This window comes from Vanellus vanellus, assembly GCF_965231255.1.
Source record: "Vanellus vanellus genome assembly, chromosome: 8".
NCBI classification, from domain to species: Eukaryota; Metazoa; Chordata; class Aves; order Charadriiformes; family Charadriidae; genus Vanellus; species Vanellus vanellus.
The window spans coordinates 808,015-826,392 of record NC_138913.1 but is presented as its reverse complement, the minus strand read 5'-3'; the positions used below and the strand labels follow the sequence as shown (position 1 = coordinate 826,392).

The 18,378-nt window shown below is 46.1% G+C and overlaps 1 protein-coding gene across 1 annotated transcript in view; it reads right to left on the bottom strand.

The window, feature by feature from the left end:
- Positions 1 to 18,378, bottom strand: part of MED12L (mediator complex subunit 12L) — a gene marked incomplete at its 5' end in the record, with an annotated part of 152,971 nt that overhangs the window by 26,493 nt on the left and 108,100 nt on the right. The window contains 12 exons of the mRNA XM_082487471.1: positions 1,169 to 1,330; positions 1,657 to 1,847; positions 1,970 to 2,044; positions 3,019 to 3,207; positions 3,765 to 3,964; positions 7,271 to 7,384; positions 9,701 to 9,802; positions 10,518 to 10,638; positions 11,508 to 11,649; positions 14,229 to 14,456; positions 17,319 to 17,450; positions 17,923 to 18,086. Of these exons, the coding sequence (XP_082343597.1) occupies positions 1,169 to 1,330; positions 1,657 to 1,847; positions 1,970 to 2,044; positions 3,019 to 3,207; positions 3,765 to 3,964; positions 7,271 to 7,384; positions 9,701 to 9,802; positions 10,518 to 10,638; positions 11,508 to 11,649; positions 14,229 to 14,456; positions 17,319 to 17,450; positions 17,923 to 18,086 (1,820 nt within the window). The remainder of the gene's footprint in view (positions 1 to 1,168; positions 1,331 to 1,656; positions 1,848 to 1,969; positions 2,045 to 3,018; positions 3,208 to 3,764; positions 3,965 to 7,270; positions 7,385 to 9,700; positions 9,803 to 10,517; positions 10,639 to 11,507; positions 11,650 to 14,228; positions 14,457 to 17,318; positions 17,451 to 17,922; positions 18,087 to 18,378) is intronic.

Genomic DNA, 18,378 nt, shown 5'->3' with positions numbered 1-18,378 from the left:
GGGGACTCCCCCCCCTCCCTGGGCAGCCTGTGCCAGTGCTCTGCCACCCTCTGTCACCACCAGATGAATGAGAAGGATAAGGAAGAGATGGATTCATAAAGCTAATACAAAGCGTACTTAACTAAAAAACTGAACATGGCAAACAGAACCTCTATAGGTCGATATATCCCATAAGCAGCTTATTAAAGAAACAGCCCAGAGCGAGGAGGGTCCAGCACAAGAGAGAGCAACGGGCACGCTGCAATTACGACGGAAAGGAAAAAATTAAATCTTCTAACCTTAAAGGGAAAATAAGCTAGGTGGAAGAGGCTGGGAAATAGCAGTAGATTTAAAAGACTCCACAGAATTTAATAAAAAGCATAAGTCAAAATCAATCCATGCAACACAGGTTTACAAGAGTACTACAAAGTGGCACAGCCCGGTTATCGGTCCCACGCTCAGGGACAGTGTACTGCACGGACAGCAGCAAAGGTGACCAAAAAGACAACGCACACTAGTAACACGGAAGAACAAGGAGCTTACGGTGGGACCATATACAACAACCAAATACCACAAGCTTTTAAAAAGGGATTTGTTTTTTGAACAACTGCACTTTGGAAGAGCTTCACAAAAGAGCGATGGTTGGTATTTGAAGCTGAGACCTTGCTGTGCAGAGTATTCCGTGCAATTTCTATCATAAACTCTAAGAAAGGCCAAAGAAATTATAGGTACTGTGGAAGATTATTTTACTAAAGGAAAATCAATAACCACTAAGTCATTAAAATTCTCATGCACTTGGAAAGTTAGAGATGACCTTCATTCCCAACAGGAATTAAGTGACCATCTTATAACAATTATGGGATCTTAATGGCAAGAGAAGTGGCGTACTGCCATAGAAGGGAAGAGACAAGCAGCTCTCTGACTAGTCTTTTAAATCTCTAACATTTCCCATCACCGAGCTGCAGAACAGCTACTGGAAGGTGCGGTACAAAGCTTTCACATTTCTTCCTCTGAAACCAATGACATTTCTTCAAACTAAATGAAACCTGAACCCTGTTTGGGGTTGATCAACTTTTGCTCCACGAAAGTAAACCAACAGGGTTTCATGAAGCCAAAATCCAGTCCTCGCTATACTCCTCCTTCAAAAATACCTGTCAGCTCTGCGTACCGGGAGCTCCCAAGGTCGTACCTTTTTTGCTTCTGTCTATCTCTTTCCTTCTTAGAAGATGACCCCAAATGCTGACCTTTCTCCAGCTCCTCTCCCGCAGCTTTCAAGACCCTACCTTGAACCGAGGTAGGCAGTTTCGCAATCAAGGGAGCCACCAGCCACACTCCTCGCCGCTCAGAGGAACTGCAAGTAGAACAAACTTATTTCAGCCAAAATATCCGTGTAGTTTTGCAAGCATTCTAAGCTGTTACAAGACTGAACTGCTTTAACAAAGCAGTTGACACAATGCATAGGGAGTAACTACTGTGGACTGAGCAGTCACAATTTCTGGTTTCCAGAAAATTCAAGAATAGCAACTATATTTATTGTTACACAAAAGCAAATAGAAGTAACCCTCCGGTAACTCATTTCTGTACGTTCCTGTTTCAAGTGCAAAAAAGTCTAGGCAATCTACACATAATTAAGCATCATGTTGGCTAAAAGAATTAAAAAGGTGCTACAAAAAATACCTTAGGAATGTCTTTTTACCATTCTGTCTTGTATTACTTGTGTCAGCATTTCCAACAGAGTTTGCATTGAAGAGGCCTATACCAGAGTTAGAAGAGTTATTGTTTAGATCAGCGGATTGCTGAAACACCTCTATTGTCGCCTTTGCAATATTATCCAACAAGCTGTTCATTTCAGCCACAGACCCAGAACCCTACAGTAAAACATAAGTAAACTAGCACATTCGTGGTATGTTTGCTCATGGACTACGTTAAAATTTAACATACTTTTTTGCATTAAATATTTAGGTAAGAAAGTTTGAAAACAAATACTCACAGGCTCCTTCATGCACTGTTTGATCATTAGTTGCAGCTCCAACCAGGACTGCCGGAGAGTCCACTGATCTAAGTTCTAGGTAAGAATTAACGTTACAAATACAAGTGTCAACGCTTTATAGGTCTGAAGAAAATTAAAAAAAAAAACTCACAATTGTATACATTACACGCAAAAGCCTCATCTTGCAAGCAGATCATCACATTCACCACTGCTTTGAATAGTCTAATGCCACCCCAAAATATCAGACCTATTAAAGAATGTATATTAACTTCCAAATCTTTGCAGCTAATACCATTACTCAATACTTTTAACTGGGCAACTTTTCTGCAGAGGAACCTTGCTCTCTGCAAATTCTGAGTTTAGTTAAACATAAATATGGAAAACGTAATTTGCTCTTTCATTATCAATTACATTAATCCATGGCATTGCCATCCAAGTGACATGTTTGTATTTAGCACAAGGCCATCTAGACATGACTAAAGAAAACACAGCAGCCGAAGCGATTATTTTGCAGGACACTGATGACTATTTGTCCTGGTCCAGATATTGCTGACTTGATTCTTCACAGTTCGATTCAGAGAAAAACCATTTTGTAGTTTAAGAAACGAAGCGTCCCTCATGCTGCCGAATTTGAAGAACGGGTCAGTTTAGGAGGGTCCGTGAAGGCGTTTGAGCCTTCTCCATGGAGAGCCTTTCCCCGCAGCGCTGGGACAGAGCCCTGCTGGGACAGCGGGCACCTCCCCCCCAGCAGCCCTAAAGCAGCTCCCTTTTCAGGGGCTGCCTACTGCCTGACAGCCACGAACAGCAACGGGGAGCATGCGGCACGCTTCCTTCCTCCCCCGCTGTGGAATCAGAAGTAACGAGACACCAGAAGTCAGACTGCACAGCGTTTCGTACAGAGACCGGGGATCCTGAGCACACAGGATCTTTAAAGAAGAATCTAATGCCCGAGTGCACCGGGAACGGCCAACCAATGTCACTTGGTGGTGCTGCCGAATGGCAGACCAAGAGCCAGTGCTGGTCTTTCCACCTCCTCCCCGCTGCGTTACCTGAAGGATGCGTTTGATGTGCTGCCTCTGAGGGTTGTCACCCTCGGTGCATTCTTTAACACCATGAGGATAACAGATAAGTTGAAGGAGTTTCTGTGCTTGTTTGTTTGAAAGAACAGGATCCAAAATAAGATCTTTGTCTGTGCACAGCCTCTCAGGTTCTTTTAAACAGTGCTCTCCAACCCATTCCTGTAAGTTATCAGAGAACAGATTCACTAGGAAGTCTCAAGGCAATAACATTAACTTTTGGTAAGCTAAACAGAACAGTGATTTTTCCACGTGCAGAACTTGAGGTGAACTATGGTTCACGCAGCATGTGAGATTAGAAATGTCTTCTGTCGTTCAGTATGACCTGAAAGTATAAGACTGTCAACACGTTTTCCAAAATTCGTTTCTTCTATACTTTGAAAGCAACTTTGCAATAAAACAAACGCTACTGTCAAAGCACTTTGAGCAGACAGCTGACGGAGTGGCCCTACCGTCTTCTCCAAGTGCTGGAGATTCAGGCAGGAAAAACACCTCAATTCTGATAAAATACAGGCAGATGCTAATAACTAACTACAACAGGTTTTTGCCCCCAATAACATACGACTCTATGTATGAATTGTCCAAATAAGAAAACCCAAACAGAACTCAAATATCAAAATACTTCCACTTTCATTTTGCACCAAAATATATTTTACACTTTTCAAATAAGATAACATTGTTTCTCCAAATGAAGACAGAAGAGTAGTTCTACAGATTACCTGCTGGCAAATTGTTCTTAGCACGTATCTAGCATACTCGCTCAAACTAGCGGTTTCTATGGCAACAGCTTTTCCGCAAGACTTCAAAGTGTGAGAGGAACCCCAGATCTCGTCCTCATTGAGTTCATCTAATAAGCCTCTCATATGGAAGTCTTCACTCTTCGAGGAGTCGACACTGTTGCTGCCAATTTCGGCGTCACCTGTGCGGCAGAAGCACAGAAGCAGAGGGTGAACTCCCACCCAAGCCCCCGCGCCCCCAGCACGCTGAGCGGGGGGACGGCGCCGGAGGCACCGGCCGGCTGAGCAGGAAAGCAGCAGTGGGGCAGCTGCACTCAAAACGGGCAGCACTGACTGACTCTGAAGATCACCATCTTCATAGTATTGTCCCCTTGCTTCATTTTGCATAGCATCTTTTTAATGGATAGTTCAGACACAGGAAAAGGTTTATACAAATTAAACAGAAATAAAGTCACTATGTGCTCGACGGGAAAAGGTGCGAGTGTATGGAATTGCTTTGGGAGATAAGGAAGAGTTGGGTTACTCGCTCTTCTCAGATGTCCCTTTTCCAAGTCTTCTCTCTTACTTTGATTTATTAACACTCCATAGATCGGTTCTGACCAGTGGTCCCTTAGCCCACCTTATTGTGCACTTCTTGACAAAAGAGACTGATCTTCCCGGGAACGGAAAGGGGCAGAGCATGCCGAGGCAGCCTGGCAAACACTGCTGAACACCTCCTCTCTGCAAGGCTCTACAACCACCATCTACCTGAAACCAACAGGGGCGGCCAGAGAAGCAATGAAAAATACTTCAGACGCAATGCAAAAAACCATCAAACCTGGAGCAGTTCACGTTTTAGGTGTCTGCAGGCCTGAAACCTTGGACAAGGAAGAAGATGCAACTAGAGTGTGTAGCAGTGGGGAAAACAGCCCAAACCGCTGCACATAACAACACCCGAGACCTGCGAGGCCAGCCAGAGCGAGCACGATGAAAGCCCGCATGACACAGCCTAATGTTTTAAGTCAGCAGAAACTCCTGTGGATCTTAACCGATGCACCACATACGACAGCCATCCCTCAGGAAACCCCTCAGTTTACTATCAAGATCCACAGCTAACGTGACATGACAAGGCGAAGCGGCTTCCTTCGGCCACGTGGAATACCTGCTCATTCTCACCCACGCACATTACACCGTGGCCCCGGGTTACAACGTGCTAGGATCTTCTGCTCAAATCTACCACCACCAGCAAAATATTTCGACCTACTGCACCAAGGAGTCCGACAGCCTTTCAGCAGCCGTGGCCACAGCCCCAGACCACCCCGCATTTACACAGAGTGCTCGAAACGCCACGGTGCGCTGCGTCCTCCCGCACACTCGGTTCTCCCGTCACTGTTTCTGTACTCCCCGGTACTGTATCACCCTGGACGAAATGAAAATGAGGGCTGAGTAGAGTTACTGCTACGAAAAACAGCCAACGCCTGTGCCCCCACCCTGGTTTGTGCCGCTTTAGGGTTACTCCTAAACAAACAGCATACAAGCCTTTTTTTAACAAGACTGAACTTGTATTTAACAGCTTATCAAAACCAGAGCCCTGACTGGCTGCGACAGACCAGCCCGGACCCAGACGGCACCTCCCGGCAGGTGGCAGCGGTGGTGACCCTCTCTGCATGTCCCGCTGTGGCACCGGGAGTCGACTCCCGACAGAGGGAAGAGACTGAACGAACAGCGTTGTCACTCGTGAGACAGAACAGATGCGATTTTTAAGTAGGCCAACAGCAAAGCAGTATCACGGAATCACGGAGTTTCAGAGTTGGAAGGGACCTTAGAGATCACCCAGCCCCACTCCCCTGCCAGAGCAGGATTGCCCGGAGCACATCACTCAGGACTGCATCCAGGCGGGCCTTGAAAACCTCCAGAGAAGGGGACTCCCCCCCCTCCCTGGGCAGTAGAACACACCCCGAGAAGTGAAAGCAGCTATAATCCCTCGGTGCCCCCAAACCCAGGCAGATCTGACAACCCCTGTGCCTCAGCCCCGGCGGCTGGTGGAGCAGATGCGTCAAGCCCTGCAGAACCCAAAGCCCAGCACAAGCTCAGTGCGAAGAGCATGGGAAACAAGCCCATGGACGCCTGTGCCCAACACACAGCGGTGGCCAAACAGCCCATCCGCACCCTCCCTGCACTCAACCTTCTTATGAGCTTGTGAGCGCAACCACGTCAGGCCCAAACCCATACCGGTGAAGGACAAGAGGGAAGAACCTGCCAGGCAAATAATACGATGGAGAGACTGCTACCAAGCCACAGGTGAAGCTAAAGCCATCCCAGAATGCTTTGATAAAACTTGTTAAGAGATTTAACACACCCTCGAGCAGTTGACTGCAGCACCATCATTCCTTGTGGGTAGAGATTATTTTTTCTAACATAGACTTCTACTCACGAAGCTTCCTCAGCATAGAACTGCAACAGCTATCATTTATCTGATGCTTTTCCTCAGAAATTCAACTACAATTTTTAAATAACTAATGCAGGGTGCCAACAAGAGACAACTCCAAAGATAACGTTTGGGTATAGGAAGAGATGTGCTGCAGCAAAGGCACAAGTAAACTGTGTGCCCAAATCTTTCTTCTCACCACCCTGCACCAGACCCTGTCCGAACCACGTCCCTGCATAGAAGCAAAACAAGTGCTCACACTACACACCATCAACGAAGAAAAACAGCAAATCTCAGCACTCTGAATAGCAACAAACCGCAGATAATGGCCATAAATGGATTTCAAACTCTCAAACCCATCAGTCCGTCCCCAATAGCTATGCCATTAACATCGTCCCCCATATAGTCACAGCATTAAGCATCACGGGGGGTTTGAGACAGTTCCGAGACACTGGTCAAGAGGGAATATAATAATGGCACTCCAGCTGGAGGTATACCTCTGTGGGTTTGTCCACATCTGGAAGATCTTGCTTGTTTAACTGGAAATTTACTTAGCTCCAAAAATACACATCACCATAGGTCACAAGAGCTTTAACTGAACTTAAGCCAAACCAAAGCTCAGAGGCAGTTATTTGTTTGGAAAAATGACCCATTTGTTGTTCACGGAGAGTTGCTAAGCAGTGATCTTTCACAGCTTCCACAATGACAAGACACATGTGATTTATGGTAAAACACAGAAAAAGGTGGGAAAAATTATTTGAGGCCATACTTCCTCCCTATGTTATTAGAGAGGGACTCGCCCGAGTTGGAAACGTACTGGGACTTGGTGGTGGGGTAAGGGTCAAAACGTGAAAAAGTCACATCCACTTAAAGCCTCGTCAGCTGGGGCTGACTCACCAGAGAAAAATCCTGTCTCTTGACCTACTCTCATGCTACAGAAGCACGGACAGCACCCACGTTTTTCTCCTGTCATCAGGGCTTTCCTTTCCCAGGAGCATTCCCAGGGAAGCGAACTAGCACGATCTGTTTTTTACCCGAACACTGGAACAAAAACATTACACGTGGCTCTGCATAATCTTACCGAGCATCAAAATGGCTTTTAAGACTGCAAACACAGCTCCCACTTCTATACTGTTGTGAGCAGCAGCCAAGAGGTGACGATCGCAAGAAGAACGAATTCCAGGAAACAATTTCCCTATGGAAAAAAGAGTAAATCTGGTAGAAAATGGTGGTTATTTAGCAACTAAAATTTCCTTTGTACAAAACGCTTTTCATCTAGAATAGCTATAGAAGCCCAGTAACTGAACGAAGAACAGAATTTTCTGAAATTGAAACTGAAGACCAACAGGTAAGTCATTAAAATCAACTGGGATACACGGTTATGATGTATTCGTATCAAAATAAGCTACGGTCATTTAAACAGAAAACGGAGCCTGTCATTTCACTGTGTGCATGTAAACAGTGAATTTATCCATAATGAGACACTGAAGTGTATTTTGGTTTTGACTTCACAGATCTAGGAAATTACTTCCCTCACCTAGTCTTCCCAACAAATGAGGCAAAATTAATTAATATAAATGCCTGTTGCCCAGTTAAGCCTAATTCTGCAGCTCGGAAGCAGACTGCAAAGGGAGTCAGTGCGTGCCGCTTCGAACCTGGAGAAGATAAACAGACTGAAAGGCAGGGAGGGAGGGAGAAAGGAAGGATGAACCATCTCCTTTCTGAGGTGGTTAACTGAGCTATATATACGAAAAGACTACAACGAGGTCACCTTTTGTTTGATTTGTACGACTTCCTAGAGTTCGGACGTGACTTTTCCTATCCATTCACACCCACGTTTATTTCTGGGGAAGCCTGGGACCTGTAACATATTACTGCTACTCACACGGCTCTTCACGGCTCTTAACTTGTTTTGCTCAAATATGCAACAAAAGCTCATTCATTTCTGGTCAAAAAAGAAATTAATATTACTTTTAGATGGAAGAATTTGATACCACTTAAGAGCTGAAATGTTTTTTTCTTTCAATTTCATTTTCCCATAGAAACAGCCTTGTCATCAAATTTGCTGAAATACTTATAAGTCAAAACACAGTTATTTCCCTTTTAGTTGTTAGGTGCTCGTACCTCACCCTTTTCCTTCCTCTTTTGGTCTGTGGCGAACACACACAGGTCAGACCACAGAATATCCAAATTAAAACGAAAGAGAACTACGTTAATATATTCTGAGAACTAATTTCCTCCCGTTTCTTCGGTTGGGCTAGATGCTTTATAATGTCCTATTGAAAAACACATTTAATTTCAATTTACATGCAAGGCTACCAAACTGAATGTGTATCCCTATGAGTTTCTGTATCACTGTGAGATGACCCACTGCAGGCGCTGTCACTGCCCCGACACTATTAGCAGGAAGGAAGGTGGGGACTGCGGCAAGTGCTACCATTGCCAGCAGCAGCGCTGGCACAAAACCAGTATTGTCAGGTCCCAGGCTCACATGATTGTTTCAATGAAGTTCCAAACCAAAATGAGAACTATCAGGGCAAAACAACTCTTCTAAAAGTATTCCTCTTTGCTGAAGTGTACACAGTTGCTGTGTTAAAACCTTATTTTGTAAGATGTAGTATTAATATGGTTGAGTTTTATGCCACCCCTGGGTGGCCAGATGTTGATAATGAATAAGTTGCAGCAAACTTCTATGGGGTTATGTGCATATGAAACATTTCCCAAACAAGTAAAGCCCCCGGCACCCCGGGCTGCATCCCCCCAGCGTGGCCAGCAGGGCGAGGGGGGGATTGTGCCCCTCTGCTGCGCTCTGCTCTGGGGAGACCCCCCCGCAGTGCTGCCTCCGGCTCGGGGGGTCCCCACAGCAGAAGAGAACAGAGCTGTTGGAGCGGGGCCAGAGGAGGCCCCGGAGATGCTGGGAGGGCTGGAGCCCCTCTGCTGGGAGGACAGGCTGGGAGAGGTGGGGGGGTCAGCCTGGAGAAGAGAAGGCTCCGGGGAGACCTCAGAGCCCCTTCCAGTGCCTAAAGGGGCTCCAGCAGAGCTGGGGAGGGACTCTGGGTCAGGGAGGGGAGCCGTGGGACGAGGGGGAATGGCTTTAAACTAAAAGATGGAAGATTTACACTAGCTATAAGGAAGAACTTCTCGGCTGTGGGGGCGGTGAGCCCCTGGGGCAGGGTGCCCCGAGAAGCTGTGGCTGCCCCATCCCTGGAGGTGCTCAAGGCCGGGTTGGACGGGGCTGGGAGCAACCTGGGCTGGGGGGAGGTGTCCCTGCCCGGGGCAGGGGATGGCACTGCATGGCCTTTAAGGGCCCTTCCAACTCTAACCATTCTGTGATTCTACAATTCTAAGTAGGAATAGTACGTATCAACTGTTTACAAGTGAAATGTGTAATTTTAAACCAGCTATCATTTCTACTTGCACTATGGATATTTTCACACATGAAATCTGAAGCCATCAAAAACCATCTAGGTTCACTTTCTGAAATGAAAGGACCACACAGCACGCAACTTACCTGTTCCCTGGGGAAAGAGGCAGACCTGGGGTGTCCTGAAGAGGTGCAGGAGTAGTCGACAGGTCATCCTCGCCCCAGGCTCGGCATCTGGATCTCCACAGGCTAGGGAAGATGGGACATGGAGATAAGGCATCTGCCCAGGACCTCACAAGTCACAGTGACAGGCCTGGCTATGTTTACTTCACAGCCCCATTTTAAATGGGAATACACTAATTTCATCAACAGAATCAGCATTTATGGCCTTCAGTCATTAAAAAACAGGGAACAATAGCATGATATTTGGTAAGAGATGTAATTAATGGCAGAAAAGAATACATGGTTAAAATGGCTTTTGACAGTCACAGCAGAAATAAGAAACACAAATCCAAGCAGAAAGTGAAAAGAAAGGTGTGAAGTGGCCATCAAAGAGGACCATAGCTACAGTACTCCAGGGCTGGAGGCGAAGACGATAAGGTCAGAGAGAAAATGCCAACGTCAGGCAGACCGATGCCAGAAGGCAATGCACAACCTGAGGAGCTCTGGCAGACATTTGAGCATAGAGCGTACAGCAGAAAAGAGTCATGAGCAGAAGGTGAGGCCGCATGACATAAGGGGACATGCTGTCAGCAACTCTGATACCACTTGTCAAGTGTGGGTTCTCTGATCTAACTTGGCACCGCTGCTTTTGGGAGCTGCAGGGACACACATGCTGCAATCCACAAGAGGTGGCATTCCATACAAAAACGCCATTCAGCACACGCTACTTATTTAATCAATGGAGGCTTCTTAAGAAGTCTCAATTTTTTCATTTTAAGTTTTCCTCTTGGTATTTTCTTACCAGCTGCAAGAAGAGACGGCAGTGCAACATGCTGAACTACATCTTCCAGAGAAAAGCACTGCCGGGCGATCAATATAGCAATGAAAGTGGCCAGGGAATCGTGAAACGACAGGTCACTCACCTTGAAGGAAAAACATTGCAAGGCGTCACATAACAGGGCACACACCACCGCCACAATTATTAAGGAATTAACTATAAGAATAAACAGTAAAATGTTTACACATAAGCATTTGTCGCTACATTTTAATGCATTTCACAAACATTTTATGGCAAACAGTGATAGCTCTTAACTTTATTTTAACAAACACCTATTTCAAATACCACAATTTCTGAAATAAAAACCACTAGTCTTATATAAACTTGAGAAAATTTTATCATTCTATAAAAAACTGGTAACATCAATACTCATTCCTTGGCTTCACAACAAGAATAAGTCCCTAAGGTACACAGCTTCAATCTGTTCCTAAGGGCATATGTAATCAAAAGATAGATAAATATAATGAACCAGATATTGGAGAAGATTAGTCACCATAATGCTGCTGACTTTAACAGGACTACGGTAACTTACACTGGCTGAGTAAGGAACAGCAAAGCGTACCGCCTCTTCTACAATCTAAGAGCCAACACCAAAACATGGTCTTCAAAACAGAGATAGTTATTTTCACATCCATCAATATTTTAGGAAAAGTATATGGACATGGCTGCTCCTTTCAAAGAGTACCTCTGACATTCTGTACCATTCCATAATAAAGAAAAAAAAAAAGTCTACAAAGAGAAAACGCTAAGCACCACCCAAATCCTACATTAACCTTGAAGACGTAGGAAAGAATAAAAATCAATTAGGAATCTTATGAAAAGCCTTGAAAACTCAAGTGGATACAGGACCAAATTTGTACTCAGTATTTTGTATTGCACTGAAACGTTACTACATCTCTAAGCGCACCCCAGGTAAATAGGATTAACAGGTACTTCAGAAGACATTGAACTTACATCCACACTGCAGAGTAGATCATTGAAACCCCAGACATGATTTGAAGAGCAGCAAAGAGCTTTTACGACCCCCAGCCACTCTGAGCTAAGCACCGTGCAGCACGCCGTCAGCTCTGCGCAAAGGTTTGCTATGTCATTAATCCTAGGGAAGAAGAGAAAAACTAATACAGAAGCAAGCTATTTTGTAAACAATATTTAGGTCAAAGCAGATCAGTGCTTGGCAGAAAAATTGGGGTTTCCTTACTTAAGGTGGGGGTTTATGTCCAAATGTGATTCTGCTACTGTACATATAAGCTAGTGTTACTCAGTTGGGGACAACTGGAGCTATCCGGAAAAAAAACCAACCCATGACTTGCATCCATCCAACCTAGAGCAGCATGGGGCCTTTACTTTGTGTAAACCCTACTTGTACGCCCTCTGCTCCTACCAGCTTCCCTCCCTGTGCTGAGCTGCCCAGGAGGGATGGAGCAGCCGAACCCGCTGCTGCAGCCCACCGTGACAGAGACCTGTCCCTCTCCACAGGGACACACTCTGGCCTTTCCTCAGCGCTGCCACGCAAACACCAGCTCCAGCCTCTCTCCTGCAAAAACACCACGGGGAAGTGGTGCGTGTGGTGCACGTCTCCCCAGCCCCCAGGCCACCAGTGACATCTCACTGCAGGAGCCCTCCCTCCCTGTGCCCCAGCAGCACTGCTGTTCAGGAGGGAGGAGAGTCACAAAAATCAATTGGCTTTAATCAATTTTACTTCATAGACTGCATGCTGTGTAACGTGTGATCCGGTGTATGATTCAGAGTTATGTAACATTTTAAAAAACAGAGCAGAGTTGACTCATCCCAGTGCAAGTTATTTTTTCTCTGTTCCACAGTGAAACTCGTTTGACCACATTTAGATGTTCCCCTTTGTTGCTCTTACAAAACTGTTTCCTCTCAGCTGCTCTGCTCTGCCAAGGATGCCCCACATTTCAGAGAATCACAGACTGGTTTGGGTGGGAAGGGACCCTAAAGCCCCCCCAGTGCCACCCCCTGCCCTGGGCAGGGACATCTCCCCCCAGCCCAGGTCGCTCCCAGCCCCGTCCAACCCGGCCCTGAACACCCCCAGGGATGGGGCAGCCACAGCTTCTCGGGGCACCCTGCCCCAGGGGCTCACCACCCGCACAGCCAAGAAGTTCTTCCCAGTATCTCATCTCAATCTCCCCTCTCAGTGTAAAATCGTTCCCCCTGGTCCCACGGCTCCCCTCCCTGACCCGGAGTCCCTCCCCAGCTCTGCTGGAGCCCCTTTAGGCACTGGAAGGGGCTCGGAGGTCTCCCCGGAGCCTTCTCTTCCCCAGGCTGACACCCCCCCCCCCCCCCCCCCCCAACTCCCTCAGCCTCTCTTCACAGGAGAAGTGTTCCAGCCCTCCCAGCATCTCCGGGGCCTCCTCTGGACCTGCTCTGGACTTTTCAGAGATGGCTTCACAGTGGGGACAGGGAGAAGGATACAGGAACTGCGCACACTTTGCGCAGGGGTCAATCAGAAAAGGAAAGAAAAAAAACCCACCACAATTTCCTTGAGCTTTGAGATCTGTCAGCGACCTTAAAAAAGTCCATCATCTACTTCTGCACCTAGGCCTATCAAGACTAAGAATTTCTTACTATAAATTAGAATAGAATCAGAAGAGAACACCAAGTTCTGGTGGTTTTGATTGTGTAAGAGGAATTTGATTGTGTGCCAGGGCAGGGGTCGAGGCTAGAACCAAAAATCAGTGTCCGTTTCACCCTGCATCACAAACTTTGCAGAATGGGAAACAGGGTACAACAGTTTCAACGCTGCAATGCCGCATTTGCACACGATGTGTTTACACACTGGAAGGAGGAATCAACTGAGAGAAGAACATCTGAATTATGAAAGAAAACGTATTGTCAGTATAAAACCCTGACACTGCTGTTAAATCGCTTTACTGCAAGGGTTCTCCACTGTACTTCTTGTCAGTACACTGAGATCATCTAAAAAGATCTAACATGGACGTAAGACCCCAGAAGTGTCACGCTGGACCAGACCAAAGCTCCACCGACTGTGACAGGAGCCAGCACCTGCTGGTGTGAGAAGACAACCACAGTAAGACAGTGCTGGACAACCTGTTCAAGTGCAGATCTCATCCTTAACTCCAGTCATTGGAGATGGACTTGAACCGGGCACCATGAATTCAAGCTACTCTTAAAATATGATTGACAGATGTTGTATGTCTAGTAGCTTCTATCCTATAGAATTCTCAGTGTTTTTTAAAAAATATTTTTGGAAAATCTACAAATTACCTATGAAGATAAAATCCATAATAAATAAATTACACATTTAATAAATTAAACACCGATTGCATCAGAAGAAGGAAATGACATAATGCAGAACCTTCCCTCATTTACAGGCTTCTAATGAGCAAAGATTGTGCTGAGCTGTTCTGTCTGAAATGGCACAACTGCTGATACAGAAAGCTTCCTGACTGCCCTACATCGAGTACTTTCTACTTGTTACTCCTTTCTGTTCAGTTACGCACACTGATTTAATGAAATAACTCAGAGGAAACTTACTCAATAAATTCTTAGCAACCCGAAAGAGTAATGAATGAAAACAATTGAAAAAACCAACCAACCAAACAAAAAACCCCACAAAACAAAAAGGTGAAAGGAAACCTCATATATACCATGGAAAAATCCAGCCAGTTCCGACTCCCGCACGGCTTGCCTTACCTCCCGGCATCCTGGTGCCCCATGCACACGTTCATGAGCGCGTTGCAGACAAAGCTGTAGCGGTTGGCTGCGTTATCGCTCAGGATCTTGCCCAGCATTGAGTAGTTAATGCTGTGAGCAGAAGGATTCTCGATAAAATCTAGCATGAACTCTGGGTCCCACAGTAAATTGGAATTTGAAGGCTGGACGTTGCTGTATATCGTTTGCTTCACCTTAGAGCAGGCACTACTGAGGACCAAAAGAAGAGAGAGTTGCCAAAAAGCGTACTTTGCAGGAATGCTGTTGAACATACCGTGTGGGATCACAACACCCTAGTTTGGTTACCATTCCGTGCACTTTTTCAAACTCATTTTCGATAAGAAGCATCTGCCAGAAAATCAGGCTGATACATCAATTTCATTCCAGTTTTCCTGCTCAAGTTCCCACATGGCTCCCATGACGCTTCTATGACTGCAACTGGGAGCAGCCGGCTAAGGGCCACGCGGCCATTCCTCACGAGCAATAACCTCCTGGAGCACCAGGCGCCCCTGCGGCCAGCCCTGACACCGCTTCATAACGCTGCTCCCTCTCCGTGTGAGGTACGGCAGGGCGAACCGCAGTGGTGGTTAGAAGAATTAATTAAGGAAAAATGGGAAAATTTATCTAAATTAAAAACTCTGCATTTGGTAATAATGTGGCATAAAAGACAACTTTTTGAAAAACGAAATCGGCAAACAGAGAAAAGATACTTAAAGGTCATATTTTGACATTAATAATTATGACAAAAAGTCAAGAAGTTTTCCGGGCTAGGAATAGCGATATGTTAAGTAGCTTTCTTCAGGGGAAAAAAAGGTGTTAGTGAAGAATGCAAATTTCACACACAAAATGTCCTAAGGAGCGTTTGTCTCAAGCATTGGGTTTTACACCACAGCTGGAAACAACACCCACGTGGACAAACTTCACTAATTATCCCAACAGGGAAGACTTCCTCATTACTGAAAAAAAAATAATCTATTAATTGAAATTAACTTCAAATACACGAAGCCTTTGGAATGTTTTAGAACTCCATCGGCCCCGGGACGAAAGGGCAGCAGAAGCGCTGGGCCAGGCGGAAGGCGTCGGTGCCCTGAGGAAGGCGAGCGGTGTGCGCAGCAGCGCCTGGACGCGGGGCGCGGGGGGCAGCCCTGGGGACGCCCTGTCACTGCGCGGCCCCTGCACACCGCCGCTCCTCATCGGGGTGCTCCAGGGCCGCAGGAAGAGGCCAGCAGCAGGACAATTAATCTACAAGAAGGGCAATGCCTGACGGTAACCCTTTGCTCTAACAGCCAGCGTAACAGCAAAGAAAGAAAACCGACCAGTGGAAAACGAATACGCCGTGCTTCACGCATGAGGCACTATCTAACGGGGCTCTCGCGCTCCAGCGAGCCGGGCACGCGCGCCTCCCCGACACGCGGCCATCACAGCCTTCACCTACACTGACCCCCTGGGTCGCAGAACGACAAGCGACACAATACCGAGTGCGTGAGCAAAGCAGCCTCGGCAACTGCACTTGCACAAGAAGCAACGCCGGGGGAGTGGTCAGAAGATAAGATTTAAAAAAAAAAAAAAAAGTGAAGGAATGATTTTAAAAAAGGAAGTTCAGTGAATACGACTAAACATACCAAGCATACTAAACCAAAACATGCAGCTCACGTAGTAAAACCCGGTATGAGAAATACTGCAGATGATACCGGCAGCCACTTGCGCAGCACCACAATATACAGAAGGTAAGTCTCCAAATCTGAACATTTACAAACTGTAGTTTATTGTTGCTTCAAACTGACTTAGAGAGAGAGAAGTAGCTGGACTTACAGTGTGCTAAAAAGGAGCTAAAAAAGTGGCCGGGTACGGACAACTGGGTTTGGTTTTGTTTCAATTGCAGCAAAGAAACCAAGAAGAAAATGAGTCGAGCACTACTGCCTTATACACAGCTGTCTAAAAGCGTACACATAAATTTTATTACCAGTTCTCAGAGAATTTCTAACTCTGCTTGTCTGAAAAACAGGGCTTCAAATCAAGTGCTGTATATAACATTTAATATATGAGTTAGACTTTAAAATCTCTATATTACTAGATGATGTTTTGATTTGCTATTGTAGGTTAATGTTAATTAAAATGTTAGTTTTTATTGAACTGAAAAAATTGAACAGTTTTTATTGAACTGAAATTCAGGTTTTAAGCAGAAAAATGAACATACAGCTAAGACACTTCTGTAGTTCTTCTATATTTCATATCTCTTTTCCCTGGTGTTTCTCATACTAAATGCTACTGTTCCCATGAGTTTGTAAACCTATTAAAATATTAAGATAATTACTGAGAACTCTTTTCGTGCTCCGTATGAAATGAAAACCACAAATCTGAAATACGCAAACCAAAACCAGGTATATAAACTAGGAGGGGAAACAGCAACTGAAGTGGTTTGTAAGTCTCACAAGATGTGTATTTGCATATTAAAGGTTTCCACTCCCCCTTTAAAAAGAGCCAAAAATACAGCATATGGGTACCTAAAATATTTTTTTAATTTAAAAATCAAGGACCTGAACATTCACGCATAAAACTTCACAAACTCAAACATGTTTGTGCCTCTCCCCACATCAAAGGAAATATTTAATAGAATATTACCACCACGTCAGCTAAGATTTTGTTATTTTTCCATCCAACGTTGTATGTACCACAGCCAATTGGCTGATGGATTATAGAAACCGAATCAGTCACATCCCAATCTGTGAAAGGAAAGGAGTGTGGGGAGGGGCCCGATGCTGCGCGGTGCTGAGGCAGCCGAGGCGACACCGATGGTCCCTCTGCTTGCTGCAGCGACCGGCTCAGCTAACCCCGGCGCTGCAAGGAGGGCTCAGCCTCTGCTCCTCCACGGCAGGTACCCACACAGCACGAGGACTTCACCAGCTCAGGACCGCACGCTGTGCTGCCACGGGCAAGAGAATTGCATCCGTAAAGGCAGAGCAGCAAAGGCAACGGCGTATTTTCCATGGAAAGCAGACTGAACCGAAACCACAGCAGCTTGCATCAGTCTACAGCCTAGGCAGGGGTGAGAAAAATCCCGCTGCCACCCACCTGAAGAGGTCTCCAAACTTGCTTCTCAGGTGACTGCAGGACACGTAGAGATCATAGAGGTAAGCTAAAATACACCTTTCTGGGGAGGAACACTCCGAGGGATTAACGACGTGCTTTACCACCCCGCACAACCTGCACAAATAAAACCATTCTGAGGTCATTCCAACACACCTTAGAAATGCATCTCGTTGTTACATATCATATAAGCCCCCCCACTAGCTGGGCAGCGTGATCACAGCCCCTGCGCCTACGGGCTGACGGGGCTCCTCTGAAGTTTGGGGTGCCCTGTGTGCTCGCCTGGCCCCCAGGGAGGAGAGGACACAGAGGCACTCGGGGAGCCCCGGGCAGAATGGGGCGAGGGGGTAGGAAATCAAGACACACAACTGTCCCCTTTTCCGAGGTTACCAAGCGTGCAGGCGCCACCAGCCCCCGGCAGCGGGGAGCAGGCTGCGGAGCAGAGCCATCCGCTCCGCGCACCTGAGCTCACCCACAGCCCTCCTCCAGCAGCGCCACCGGTGGTCTCACTACCTGAACCTAAACACATTTTTTTTGCTTTAAAGAGAACACCAAAAATACTTTTTGGACAATTGTAGCTGCCACAAACCCTTCGAAGACTTGCGCGGTTTGCTCCGAGTTGAGGATGAGGCAGGCGTGGTAACGCCGCAGAACGGCGACGATGCAGACGCACAGCCCCGTTGTGTAGCTTCCTGCCAGGCTGGACGACTTCAGCAGCAGCTCTGCCTCCACAACGCTCAGCTCGTTCAGCAGCTGAAAATACAGACACAAAAATAATAAACTGAAAATAACTTCCAAGTTAAACGTGTAAAATAGCTGCAAAAAACCCCATACAACCACTTAAGGAAAAACTATATGGCAAATGAAAATGCAATTCCTTACTCACTACAGAACAAGGGAAAAAGGCAGCAAAATAAACGAAGTACAAAAGACGTCCCTCAGAACTGCTCTCGAGAAATACATGGCATTTCTGGCACCCAGATGCTTTACTCTGTAATATGATGGTTCAGTGTGAAACAGTGAAGCCCATCCCAACATATTTTGT